The following is a 13,970-nucleotide window of genomic DNA, read 5'->3' as shown; positions in this document are numbered from 1 at the left end:
ATGTCATGTACTCCATGGTACCACTTTTGCTCTTAGACTACCACTACCACTTTAAAGGAAAACTCCAACATTTTGGGAAATTAGGGAACAGTCACTCCGTTAGCGTAGCTTAGCTTAATCACTGGAAGTGGGGGGGTTTTAGAGCCTGACGTTCCCTACAGTGCCCTACAGTCACCAAATACACTCCAAAACGTTCCTGTAAACATGTTGTGACCTGTGTATTTACCACGTGGAGAAATAAAAAATTATTGAATTCGACAATTACATTTTCTAAGCAGATATACTCAGAACTATTTTTTTGCCGAACGACTCCTCTCTGAGCGCAGTCAGTGATTTCTACGTGGACGCCGCGTTTGTTTACATTCTCATTCATTCAAAGGATCCGAACCGATTGAAGTTTATGGATACCATGACTTAAAATCCTCTTACCTTGACGATTAAGGGGATACAGGGGTTAATAGTGGTATTACATTTTAGTCACTTTAAATTTCTCTTTATTATATATATATATACTTTTTTTGTATGGGATGAGACCCATCGTTTGCTAAACAAGGGATAAGTAATCAGTGATCTCAGAAGAATTCTCAAACACACTGAAAGATCTACCGGTACTAGCCAAGACTTTTGACACCCCAGTGTTCAGACAACCATCTACAGAGAGTTGTTTTGCCGCTATACTGGAGGAACATACTTTGCATTCAGCCCAGCTCTGAAGCTTACTGGGACGCTGTGTAGTGTCAATAGTGATTTGTAAGGCAGGTTTCCTGCCAACAATCAAGCAGGTGTAAGAGGTTTTTCTTCACTGAATAAAGTGGTGCTCTTCTGGGATGAATAAGATACCATTTATGCTCGCCTGCAGACTCTGATAAGAGGGGGCTTGTACAAATTTGTGGTTGTATTCAAGGTTAGGATGCGGTTGCGTGCATGCACACGCACACACACACAGCAGAAGCTGTCAAGGCAAAATAAAATAGTGCAACAGAATGAAAGTAAACGACCACTTTTTTTTTTACAAGATATATATTAAGGATTTTAATCTATTAATGTGAAATGTTAATGGCATATACAAAATGTTCCTTTTCAAAAAGTTCACAGCAACAACATGGGTCAACCAGCTAGAGCAAGGCATCTAAACAAAACCTTTTGTGTTTGTATGTTGTCAGTTATAACTTAAATGTAATGCAAATCTTTGGCATTATGTTCACATCACAAAAGAAAACAAAAGTACAAATGGAAAAAAAAGATACAAAATATATTAACTTTTCACTTCAAACAACTCATTTATGTAAACAGTCCAAATAGTGATGAGGCCATTTCTTTTTTGAAAAAGCAACTGAATCAGACCACATTGCACTGACCAGCAAATGCAGTGTGAGATTCATTTTATTTGATTTTTTTTTAAAGGGGGGGGGGGGGGGGGGTAACATTCAAATTTTTTGAATTCACATACAGTATGTGATCTGTAGCACCCGGACCAAGCCGTTTCATTTGTGACGTCATTGAGATGCAAACTCTGGAGATACTACCATTGACTTTGAGGACACATACGATGTTTGACACCTGAAAAAAGAGGTGCGACAACGCAGATGGATGGGGGGGGGGGGGGGGGGGGGGCTCGACTACACAAGTCGATAGTGAAAGATCACTATTGAAACTGGACTGAGAGATAAGAATAAACATAATGGAATACTGAAATTGAGTGGTGTTCTCCTTTAAGGAGCAGAAGAACGGTTCCGACCGCCTGGCACATTCCAGTTTAATAACAGTCCTATTAAGCACGTTCTGCATTGACACAAAAAAGGGATCTACATTCAGCAGCGTTGACTGATCCTACACTCCTGCAGGGTGAAGTCAACGCAAGATATAAAAAAAAAAATAAGGATATTCCGGCCACAGAAATGAGATACTTGGGAGCGACGAAGAAAGCATCGCTCAACGTTTAACACAGGGTTGGTGACTTAGAAAATAGAAATAAATGCGGGCCAAATATAGTTGACCGTTTCTCTCTTACTCTCTTCAATTTTAGATGCTCGTCATGGTAGAACCAGCTATCATGGCTCGGGGAGAAATAAATAGACTGGGGGGAAAAAGAATAGTCTTCTGCAGAATGCATGCCATTTTAACAGGGGCGAGGGGGTCAGACTCTAGATAGGCTTTTTCTTTAACGGGAGCATTCCTCCGGGGAGGAATGTGAGAAGATTAGCTCTGGCGTGTCGGGCAGAGGGGAGCGGAATGCCGGGCCGCGTTGAGGCCCCTTTACTTTAACCCGGCATCTTAAAAATCAGACCCCTGTGAAACGGTCCCCATCCTCGATGCGTTATTTAAGAGAGAGAATGAGCGGGCGTGTCTCGCCGAGTTCCACCTTCAAAAGGAAGTATTCAAACCCTTCTGTTGAGCTATGACCAGGGGGGGCCCCCCGATTGGCTATTAAAAAACCGGAGAACCAACTGCATTGTTAATTTAGGCTGGGGAATGCTAAAGTTGGGTTAATCAGCATTAACTCGAGCACCCTGTTGAACGGAGTAATCCTAGATCCGTGGGTGTCAACACGCGGTGCATGCTACTAACTGTACTAATCATTCCGCCCTCGTTTGAGCAAGGACAGAAATAGGAAGGCTATTTGGCAATTATAGAACAACCAAAGTAGCCGTTTGGACAGTTGGCATACTTTAGCCAGGAATGTGGGTTATCCGTTGTGATATACTGTAGTCACAAATAAGAGGGAAGCACTGCAATACAAGAGTGAGTAACAGAGGAGACATCGTTTTCTTACTCGTCTTTCATATTAGGACAAAGGGTCACATCACACTAAGAGCAGCACTTTATAAATATAAATACGTAACTAAAAAATAACAACAACAACATTTCATACACGACATATATGCACATGTACAGTCTGATTTCTCATCCTCTGCCATACTGCAGAATACTGTCCAGGTACCTTGAAGAATTCAGTCCAGGTACCTTGAAGAATTCAGACTGTCTTGGCACCCGAGAACATGGCCGACGAGGTTCTGAACTTCTATGGTGCGCAGAAGGAGCAGAGGAAAGCTCAGCTTTCCTCCCCCCAAACTGACACTTTCTGGCTTCTCTTTTCCAGTACAGTGTTCTGGAATTAAAGAGAGAAACCATCTCGACTCTCTCGAAATGTCCTTCTGAAGCGCTGTCAAAAAGGGACAGGCAGTCTTTCCTTCTCTGTGGTGTGATATGGAGGATGGCCGTCGGCTCATCGACAAACCGAACGGTCCCTCTTCGCACAGACTCTTGTATAGTTCAGTTACAGGACGTGAGCCTGTGTTCAACACTCCAGACATTCAGATCAGGATTTCGACCACCTCTGCATCGGCGCAGCTGATGTTCCTGAAGGTGGTGAGATGTGCCATTGGCTCCACCAAGTTTTCTGTATTGAAGAAAAAAGAAGTCCCATTAGACAAAAGTCCTGTTACGCTAGAACAAATAGAACTGTAATCGCTACTCGGGAAGGTACATGCAACCACGAACCACTGAACAGTCATGGTTTTTACAAACAATATTTTAAGTTATCTGCATCGACTTCCTCTGCCTCCCGAGTCTAGGTCTGGTTACTCTTTAACAGGAGATCAAAAAGGACAGACTTAAATAAATTAATACATATTTTTTTGTGGAATCCATTCAGATTTCATGACCGAGCCTCGATATCAACATCTGTATCTCGTCATGATATCTTCTGGGGGTTTATTATTGGCCGATGCTCAATGAGACAGCACACCCACCGTAGGAGGATGGCGCCGCGCTGGCCTGGGGCTCTGTGAACGTGCCACGCTCCACTGTGGGCTCCGGTGTCTCCAGGGACATGTCGCTCTGGGTGCTGGAGTCTCGGCTCTGGGGCCTCGGCCGCGAGCAGGGCTGGGGTGGCAGCAAGACGGCACCCGTCTGGTCATCCGAGAGGCTCTTCCCTACAAGCGCAGACAAAAAGAGGAAGCTGGTTAATTACCATCACACCCACCGCACAAACATCTGTTCTCCGACCGCCTCCCGTGACTATTCTGGATCCGCTATTCTGGAGCGAGAGACGATACGCATTCCAGTGTAAAAAAGACGTCTATATGAGGACACCCACGTCTATTGGAGTCTCCTACTCCAGTTTTTTTTAGGAAGTGTACATTCTGTCTGGCGGCACGGAGCAGTCTACCAGTTGTCATCGAATAGCATGTGTCATGTTAACTTAAGATTCAACATTCCTTCTGGCCCGGCTGCATAAGCCACGACCCCCTACCCCCCGTGCGCTCACCTTTCCCCCTGGCGGAGCGCTCCCCCGGGGCACTGGCCACGGTGTTGATGGATGGCACGGACCTGGCCAGCCGCAGCCCCTGCTGCTCCAGCCTGCCCTGTTCCAACCTGGAGCGCTGCTGCAGGATCTTGATCACGGCATCCTTCTCCAGGAGCTGGGCGTGGAGTGCCCGTATCCTAAACACGCACACAACGAGAGATACTACATGAGTACACGTACCATCAGAACATTAAAGAATATCTACAGAGTAGGGGTGTAACAATGCATCGCAATGCATCGATCCTAAGGTCGAATCGAATAGTCAAGAGATTTCATGATGCATTGAATCGTTGCCTGAAGAATTGTAATCGAAGGTTGTGGGGTCAAATATTTGCCCCCTATTATTGACCTATAGTCCATTCATGCTGAGTGAATCAGTTCCCCCACCAAATTTGTGTATACACTTTTTTTGGGGGAATTAACTGATCGAAAATGTATCGAATCGCATCGAGGTCAAATGAAGAGATTTCATGAATCGTTGCCTGAAGAATCGTAATCGAATCGAAGTGGGGTCAAATGTTTACACCCCTACCACAGTTTTTTTCTTTTTTAGAATACGAGCACATGGAGAACGTCGTCGCGTACCTATTTTCCATCTCCTGGTGTCTGTGACTGGAAAACGGCAGGTCATCGTTGAAGCTGTTGTTGGGCGAATGGCGCGGTGAGTGCTTGATGATGGTTGTATCTCTGTAAAAAAATTAAATACAGAACAGGAGGATTAAAAACACTTGACTCATCACTGTGACTAGAAGAATCCTTGAATCTATCAGTTTTCCCCACACATTCGGCCAACGCTTGACACTCACCTCTGAGCTGCGGCTGTGGCTGCGGCATCCATGGCAAACTGCCTCATGGTGCTCTCCTCCAGGTACTTCTGTTCCCACTTGGTGATGTCCGCCTCCAGGGCCAGGATACGCTCCTCTCTCTCCCTCAGCTGCAGCTGCATGGTGCAGGAGCTCAGCTCTGAAGCCAGCGGTCCAGCCGCCCGACTCTGCCACTAAAAAAAGACAACAGCCAAGAGCGGGAAAACGTTAGTATAGATTAGGACAACATGTCACGTTTTCACTCGATAATCCTTTAAGGTGATGATGACACACAGGCAACTTTTAAGAAATGGAAGAGGGCAATGTTTCTTTATAGAAGAGACTGTGGGTTTTGACAAAGATATCCAAGAACAAAACAGCCATGGTCGTAATTGTTGGGGGAAATCGCCTCATGTTCACTGCCTCAAGGTATTGCCTGTGCGTCGTGGCCTTTTAGACGCAGGACTTAAAGAAGACAGACACAAGAGTCCGTGTGGTCCTAGGTAAGCGCCCCTCACCTGCTGCGCTCTGAGGCTCTTCAGCTCCTGCTCCAGCCGCGTGCGGAGTCGCAGCTCCAGGGCTTCCCTCTTCTCGCAGGCGGCCTGCAGCTGACCCAGGGCGCTCTGCAGCCGCTCCACCTTCTCCACGTAGGCCCTCTTCCTCTGGAGCTCCTCCTCCAGCTGCTGGTTGCGGGTCTGAGCCGAGCCCAGGGCCTTCTCTAGCACCTCACGCCTCCGCTGACAGTCCTCCCCGGAGACACGCAGTTGCTGAAGCTGCCTCTCCAGACGCTCGCACTCTCGCTGCTGCTCCTCGTCTGAGATAAGACAAGGGAGGGAGGGAGAGAGAGAAAGGGTGAGTGGTGTTGGGAGATACAACAATCACGTGTTCCAGAGAGCTATAAAAATGTTTTTTTTTTTTTTTTTTTTTACAAACGGCCTGTGAAGGGAAATGGAAACATTTGTCATCTAAGAAGTCTCCCGGGGGCATTCTAATGCTAAGATCACAGGAATGCAGCCGCATAGAAAGTCTATTCATCTGCCATTAAGGAGGTCAATCAAGTCACGAAGTGATCACTCAAGAGCACTGTCTTTTGAATGGAATGTGAAAAACGACAGGGGACATTTACACAACACTGTAAGGCATGCAGTAAAAAGGACCATTTGGCCCTGGCCTCTATCCTGCAAATGAATTACCCAGTCAAAACAGAGTTCACGTACAAACACACACACCACATGAGCTGAGCTATGGTTATACAAAAGAAAAGGGGTCAAAGATCATACATTATAGATCCGATTTTATTCTATACCTCATCTGCTAGATACAAATCTAGCCTAATGTCCTGAAGTAAAATGGAGCTTTCTAGAAAGCAGTAAATGTGTTTGTCTGCTGTGCCACCTAGAACAGTCAGGGAGTGATTACACAAGAGGGCTGCATGCCTGTGGAGGGAATGCAGACTTCCTCTTATCCACTTACGCACACAGGCATAGCTTTGTACTCTGGGAAAAGCCCTGGAATGCTTCTAAGGACATGAAGTAAACAAGTATTCAAGCATTCCATACTGTACGAGCATAATTTTACACATCCTCCCACAATTGTATTTCATAACGCTTTTTTTTGTGTGCGCTTCTGCTCTGGCTGGAAAACTACTTTCAGGAGAGGGAGAACTGTCTGAGAACAATATTTCTGAAAGCATTCCTCAACAGTATCACATAGCCATATAAAAAAGAAAAACAGCCAAGAAAACGGCTCCTCATTCCAACGGGGTAATGCGAAACAGAACGCTGTGGTTTGGTTACATAACTAAATGACTTGCGTTTAAAAAGAAATTTCTCAATTTCCCATTAGGCTACTTCTGGGAATTAACAGATTAGCGACGTGGAGAGTGTGACATTCAGCCAGATAAGAAAGCTAACCCGTCAGGGTCAGAGGTGCCTCACATTCAAGTTTCGAAACAGCCTGAAAAACCTACATAACAAAAAAAGGTATTCAAATAATAGTTTACCCAATAAGTGCAAGGAGGTAGGTATGATTTTACCCAATACGTGCAAGGTAGGTATGATTTTACCCAATAAGTGCAAGGTAGGTATGATTTTACCCAATAAGTGCAAGGTAGGTATGATTTACCCAATAAGTGCAAGGTAGGTATGATATGTCATAGCCAAGAATACGAGGGAGGACCAAGAAGTGGCCGATCGTGAGTTCAAATCCTGGAGGTAAAATAAATGCCCAAACAAGGAGAGTGAGCCAGCCAGGGTCATGTTGAGTTAGGAATGGATGCCCCCGGAGCCCCAGTCGTATTCCCCTTGAGGGAGGTCAGCAGCTATGAGAAGGGAGGGAGGCATTCCCAGTGTTGGAACAGCCTGAAATACCGGAAAAAAATTCCTGGAATCCAGGCCACATTTACTGCCTGCTATGAAAAAAAATTGCCCAACGTTTAAAGTGCCAAGAACAACTCTTGAGCGTTTTGGAACTAAAAGCGGTGTACGTCCCCAAACCAGGCCCCAGCCTCACAATGGGCCACCTCATTGTGGTCTGGGGGAGAAAAAAATGGCACAGGAAAACTATGCCCCTGCCATTGTGAAGTGTTTCACAATAGAGGGAATTATAAAACCAGGCCCTGCGATTCTTTCTACTTTCCTTTTGTTATACGCCTGCCTTATTCAAGAGATCACTGGATGGTATGGCCGGGCAGACTTATATCCACACAGAAAAACAAAAGTTTATGGTAGTTATTCAAACTTACTGTGCTCGAGGAGTCTGGCCAGGACCTGCTGCTTCTGATCTGAAGACTCGAGTTCCTTTGCCACACGCTGTTTGGTAGCCGTGTCGAGACGTTCTGCGATTCGGAGGAGAATAAAAACCAATGAGGGTTGAACTCGATACACATTCTCATCGTTCAGAGGGCAAGTTTCTCAAGTACAAGGACAGATGTTTTGACGGGGTGAACTTACCTCTCAGGTCTCTGTTAAAGTCATGCAGCCTCTTGATCTCCGCCTCCAGCTTGTTCCTCATGGTCTTCTCCAAGTTCTCCCTCTTGGCAGAGCCTTTCATCAGCGTCTCATAAGCTTCAGATATCCTCTGGATCTCCAGCTCCAGCTGTGAGGAGAGAGAGGGGGAAATAAATATGAAAAGACATTCCAAATTAACAACCGTTCTCACAGGTTCTGGATGGGTGGTTTTACATTATAATCATCCGAATAAAGCGGATCAGTCAGACCAAAAACCGCTGGCATGCTTGTGCATCGTGTATGCCTGGAGGCCAAACGACTCGTCTTCGACACTCCGCTCCTCTGAAAAACCAGGATTCAACATTCCTTTGGTGAATACTTATGGCTCCCAGGTGTCAGGGCATTCATCTCCCTTTCGTGGCATGCTGCCAGTATACCATGGAAGACAAAGGAACAGGATGTGTTCAAGGCATTCCAGTCTCTCCGAGATGGGGAAGATCAGTCTCAACCGCACCACTATGTGCTAAAGAGACACATAACAGGTAGAGACTATTCGTGAAAATTCCCACCAGCAGACTGAGGCTTTGAATCAGCCATGGGCTAACTCCCAGGGAAGGGTTGAGTGTGAAGTACGATAACAGGTACAAACAGGAAAGTTGGGGGGGAATTTGGTTCTTCTAGATCATTCTTATTTGCATGTCTCCCTATGACTCTTGCTGTGTTGAATAATCCTCAACTGGCATCTCACTCCCGGTATGCAGCGTTGGCCGACGACATGCTCTTTATGGTTTCCACACCCTTTGTGAGCCCGGCCGTTTTAGGGATTTACAAGTAAAACAAAAAGAGTTTTCTCTCACCTTCTGCAGCCTGGCAGCCTTCTCGACGTAGGCCTCCAGCTCCTTCCGGAGCCTTTCGTTCTCCCGTGTCAACATGTCCACCTGCACAGAGTTATTGGTGGGGCTGCCGCAGGTCGTGGCGTACGGCTCGGGGCCAACGGGGCTCGCCATGGGGTAGATGCTGTGGTGAGCCACCTGGGGCTGAGTAGACACATACCTGAAGGGAGGAGACATGAGTCAGTCATTACTATGCGATTCCTCATCACACTGGGGGAAAACAACAGTTGGGAGAGCTCTGGAGAGAACGGTATGCATCGCTACGCAATAGCCATGGCAGTGATCCAGCCACTCGTACGATCCAGGACTCATGAGCATAATATGCTGACCAGACTTATACGATTTTAGCATTAGTTTTTAACGCTGTACTGATCTATTCCATCATTCCACAGAAAACATTCCCATGGCCTGCGTCTGTTGTGGTTACCTGTGATGCTGCGCGTGGAATGGGGGAGGAGGCTCCTTGTAGTAATGTCCGTGCTCCTGCGAGTGGCTGACCATATATCCAGGAAGCCTGACGCAGAAGGGATACTCCGGAGGCGGGCCGCGCTGGTCGGGGCACTGATAGCCTCCCTGGCCCTCGTGAGTCACGGGCCCCGGCATGTTGTCGTACAGCTGTGGGTAGCTGTGCGAAGCGCTCATGGTCGCCGACCCGTTCCTCTCCAGGGAGAGCTGCATGAGGCGCTCGCTGAGTGAGCGGGCGTGCTCCCGCTTCACGTCCCACTGGCCCTCGCCGCTGCTCCCCATGATGTCCATCCCGGGTCCCCCCAGCTCGGCTTGCCCCCTACGGGAGGTCAGGTACTGGGAGTGGGCCTTGGCCTCCTCATAGGTGGGCAGCTCCTCCCCGTGGAGCTGGTACAGGTGGCACACGGGGCTCTCCGAGTGCCTGCAGTCGCCCTGGTGCTCTTGGCCCTGGGGCTCCTGCCTCGTCGACATCTGGACGTACTGACACTCCTCCTGGGTGAGGCTCTCCAGGGAGGAGCGCGGGCTTCCCGCCCCCCCGCCGCTGCTGTTGCTGTTGCTGCCGCCTCCGCGCAGGGCCTGCTGCTGGATGGCTAGGAGGGAGCGAGTGTCGCTGAGGTTCCCGTAACGGAGCTGCTCTTGGATGAGACGGTGCAGGACCGTGCCAGAAGACTCCTCTGCAGTTCTCATCTCATTCAAAAAAAAGAGTAAAGGGTGGAAGTCTGGAAGTTGTAGTTCAGATGCTGTGAAAAAACCCAAGATCTGTTGAAAGAATAAATACCTCCATGAGTAACAAATCACAAGTAATTTTTTTAGGTAAAAAAATATTTTAACACGTTATTTTTGGACATGACCCCCCCCCCCCCCCCCCCGCCTCCATTTGGCCTGGACAATAGTCTTCCCAGTTCAACATTATCTCAAAGGCAAGAGTAATCTTGTGGCAACAAGTTAGTTTGTAAATAATGCTCAGCGCCTTTTTCCTATTGATATTTCCACATTTCCTATGCAATGGAAGCATTTAAAAACTTGAGCAAATACAAATCCAGCCCGATACACCCATCTCAGATTATTCAGACACTTACCAATCATTAATTAACTGTACTACCTAAACTGACTTTTGCCCCAAATGCATGAGTGTAATGTGGAAGTAATGGTGATAGTAAGATCATGTTGCCAGGGAGTTCAGATTCCATCCCATTGCCTAACCACTGTAAGCATAACTTTCTCCATACTCACACAGGAGAGACATAATACCCACTGATTGCTTGGAATGTGCAGCAGATAAGTAGCCTATGGAGCACCACCCCCCCCCCCCCACCGCCAAACACACGCAAGCGCGCGCACATACACGCACAACCCAATCAAATTATTCAACCTTGAGCCTCAATAATATGGTTCATTTTGGAATAAAGTATACGTATTGCTGAAAATGTAAAGAAAAAGAAAAAAAAATAGCCCAACCGTGGTCTCAAATGTTACAATGTTGTAAGCAAATCTAGATATGCCTGGTTTAGATAGTTTCAGATATAATTTTACAATATCGGCAATTTCTCCTCACTGGAATGATTATCTTAAAGCATATATACAGTCTTCGCCCACACGATGACAGACAACGAGCGTCAAATATCCAGTTTTAAAACATAAATACTAAACGAGAAACTGATAAGAAGAAGCGTAAAATAAGTCCCATGCCATGCTAAAAAAAACACAGTGCCAACGGAGCGTCCAACTGCCGTTCTGTAATAATACACCACGATGCGTAAAGCAAACAGTGCGGAAGAAGAAGAAGTGAACAAACAAACCGGAAAACTCACCGAATTATGTCATAATAATAACGGACGAAATTGTAGAGACGGCGTATAACTTCTCAAGATCTCAGTTCGATCGAAACTCAAAAACAATTCCTACGAATAATAATAATAATAAGTAGTAGTTGGCTTTCTTTCCCCTTGTGCTTGTAGCTGCAGCGCGGCGGTGTGTGTGCGCTCTCTCCCTCCTCACTACAGACTGAGCGGCAGCGCAGCGCACAGCAACATAAACCACTGAGGGCCGATTGTTCGCTGCGACTGGAATGCTCGGAATGCGCGAGGCCGCGAGCTCCAAGTCCTCTGGGATCAAAAGCAGAACCGCGGAGCGCGCGCGCGCGGGGGGGGGGGGGGGGCCGAGTAGCATTGGATTCGGAACAGCAGCACCACCATCCCTCCAGCTGGTCGCCTGTGTGTCATGTAAAAAAAACGGTTTGTTGTTGTTAGCACTTAGCAATAATATAGGGAGGATATACAACTCTGGGGTTATGGAGCCACGACTAATGTGTAAAATGAGACAATTAATTCGGCGAATAAGCCTTTTATAGTAAACAGGAAAATCCAGATCTATAGGCTGGATTTTGCCCTTGCAGTCTGTGCTCAAAAACTGTCATAGACAAACAGACAACACACAGGCAGGCAGGCACGCACGCACGCAGATCAATTATCTATGGGCCAGTAGAGTGTTTTAGTAACAGTGCTCACTAGGTACTAGCAGGCACGTTGCCCTCAGCCCCTGTCCTCTGACAGCCTTGAACCCTCCACTCACCAGCACCATGCACACCACTTATATTAAATACCAGTCTTATCCATTCTGCCGCCTGAAAAATATCCAATTCAGGTGGGGAATTGTGAGTTTACAGTTTAAGGGGCTACCATTGTAAGGTTTTCGACCTCGGTCCACTCACCCATCTAAACTCACTCCACACTCCACAGCGACCCCAGCTGGAAAGCTGGACTCAACCAATATTATCGTAGTTCACGGCACCATTTGTAACAGTGGTCTCTAGGTACTATAGCGGGCACTTTGCACTCGGCACCTGTCCCTCGACAGCCTCGACCCGCTCCACATGACCACATTATGTCAAATACCACAGCCTTAATCATTCCGCCACCTGAAAAGCATCCAATTCAGGAGGTGAAGGGTGAGTTCCACAAATCATGTTAAACCCAGATTCGGCTCAAATAAGGGACTAAACACGTTTCGCAATTATGCCACATCAATGTGGAACGCCCTACCCAAAGCTGTAAAGGAATGTGGATCACTACCCACTTTCAAAACCTCTCTCAAGGGACACCTACGGGAGACTGCAATTCAACACTGGCCCCTGTAAATATCCTAACCCAACCCCCTCCAATGTACAGTCAGTTACCTAGTATGGTTTTGTCAATAGTCCAATGTACAATTTTGTTTGTTTGTACAGTGTCTCCTCCCCCCCCCCCCTCAATGTACAGTGTTACTTGTTTATACAGTGTGCCCCCCGGCCCCCCCCAACCACCTCCAATGTAAATTACCCAGTATGGTTGTCAATATCCCAATGTACCCAACCCCCCCCACCCAACCTCCTCCAATGTACAGTTTCTACGTCAAATGTATATACTCCCTTTTCTTGACTCCTTCTGTATCACAAACAGTACTGTATTTGCAAATCTGGTATGTCATAAATGTATAGATGTAGCAGTACTGACTATCTGTATGTCATGTATGTCATATATGTCCTGATGAATTGAAAATGGGGGACCCTGATGTAAACAAGACGAAAGTCTTTCTCTGGTCTGCATCCCCTTAACAATTGTGTGTATTGAGCTGTACTGTATTGTACCCATTCTGCAATCTGTTAATAAAGTTTTCAATCAATCAATCAATCAATCAATCAATCAATCAATCAATCAATCAAGTTTACACCAAGGGGCAAGAGGGCTTCGACCTCGTTACATACGGCAGGTGGCTACTGTGAGCCTGATGTCGGACAACACTCATCGTTACACTAACTCAATTGCTACTCGCAAAATACATCCTTCCACAATTACCACGCTAAACCGATGTATTTCAGGCCGTCCAGAAACGCAGAAAGCACTCATTAAATTGATGCACAGATGATTTCATTATTTCTTGAAGAGCCTATTGTTTGCATGTGCCTGGTAAATATTTAAGCCACGGCCCGTGCCAGTTAATTGCAGAGTGTGTGCCTGTGTGGACACGGGGGGGGGGGGGCAGTGAGGGGGGGGGTTGAGAGGCACGCTGCCTGCCAGCTGTCCGTGGAGTGAAATCCCCTTCCCCTCCTTAATGGGAGCTCTGAGAGGTGCATTGTTCTCCTTACAGCAGACATGACGAGGACAGACCTGCCATCTGCTGAGCTCCCCTCCACCATCACCAGCAACACATTCCTCACGCACACGCATGTGGGGATGCTGGGATCAACCCGTGTGTGTGTGTGCGGGGGAGGGGGTTTAATAGTGGTTGTTGGTAAAGCTACTGCTGAGGCTAATAAGTGGACATTCTATGTTATCATCCTATATAGATTAATAGGGATGCACAATATATCAGTGACCATATCGGTATCGGCTGATGATAGTGAGCAAATCTGGGCAGATGTATATCGGCAAACATATAGCAGCTGGTGATAGTGATTTATTTATTGATCGCATTGGTCTGATGAGCAAAACTGGCCTGAGCAAAACAACTGATGATTATTATTACTCTGTCTAGCTGGCGTTGTTGTGTGTGTGTGTTTTTTGGGGGTAACGTT

At 46.8% G+C, this 13,970-nt stretch overlaps 1 protein-coding gene across 2 annotated transcripts; it reads right to left on the bottom strand.

Annotated features, from left to right (window-relative positions):
* Nucleotides 1-703: 703 nt before the first annotated feature.
* Nucleotides 704-11,404, bottom strand: amotl2a (angiomotin like 2a). Of its 2 annotated transcripts, none has more exons than XM_084309180.1 (11): nt 11,230-11,404; nt 9,381-10,177; nt 8,918-9,113; nt 8,064-8,208; nt 7,856-7,948; nt 5,631-5,926; nt 5,116-5,306; nt 4,895-4,996; nt 4,271-4,446; nt 3,753-3,935; nt 704-3,400 (listed from the first exon to the last, which is right to left on the bottom strand). In XM_084309180.1, the coding sequence occupies exons 2-11, from the start codon at nt 10,103-10,105 to the stop codon at nt 3,315-3,317; spliced, it is 2,193 nt and encodes a 730-aa protein (XP_084165306.1). In that variant the 5' UTR covers nt 10,106-10,177; nt 11,230-11,404; the 3' UTR covers nt 704-3,314. The 2 variants fall into 2 exon arrangements, with proteins under 2 accessions (XP_084165306.1, XP_084165307.1); XM_084309181.1 differs by lacking the exon at nt 11,230-11,404 and adding an exon at nt 10,498-10,585.
* Between the last annotated feature and the right edge of the window lie 2,566 nt (nt 11,405-13,970).

The sequence above is a fragment of the Notolepis coatsorum genome, assembly GCF_963971535.1.
Source record: "Notolepis coatsorum genome assembly, chromosome: 2".
NCBI classification, from domain to species: domain Eukaryota; kingdom Metazoa; phylum Chordata; class Actinopteri; order Aulopiformes; family Paralepididae; genus Notolepis; species Notolepis coatsorum.
Note: the sequence above shows the minus strand (reverse complement) of the source record. Positions and strands in the feature narration are given on the sequence as shown.

Excerpts from the sequence above, each read along its gene's own strand:
- amotl2a (XM_084309180.1), bottom strand. The coding sequence starts at position 10,105 with ATGAGAACTGCAGAGGAGTCTTCTGGCACGGTCCTGCACCGTCTCATC. Across the intron at positions 7,949-8,063 it reads CTTTAACAGAGACCTGAGAG|AACGTCTCGACACGGCTACC; the intron begins GTAAGTTCACCC and ends TCCGAATCGCAG. Across the intron at positions 3,936-4,270 it reads GCGCTCCGCCAGGGGGAAAG|GGAAGAGCCTCTCGGATGAC; the intron begins GTGAGCGCACGG and ends CTGCGCTTGTAG.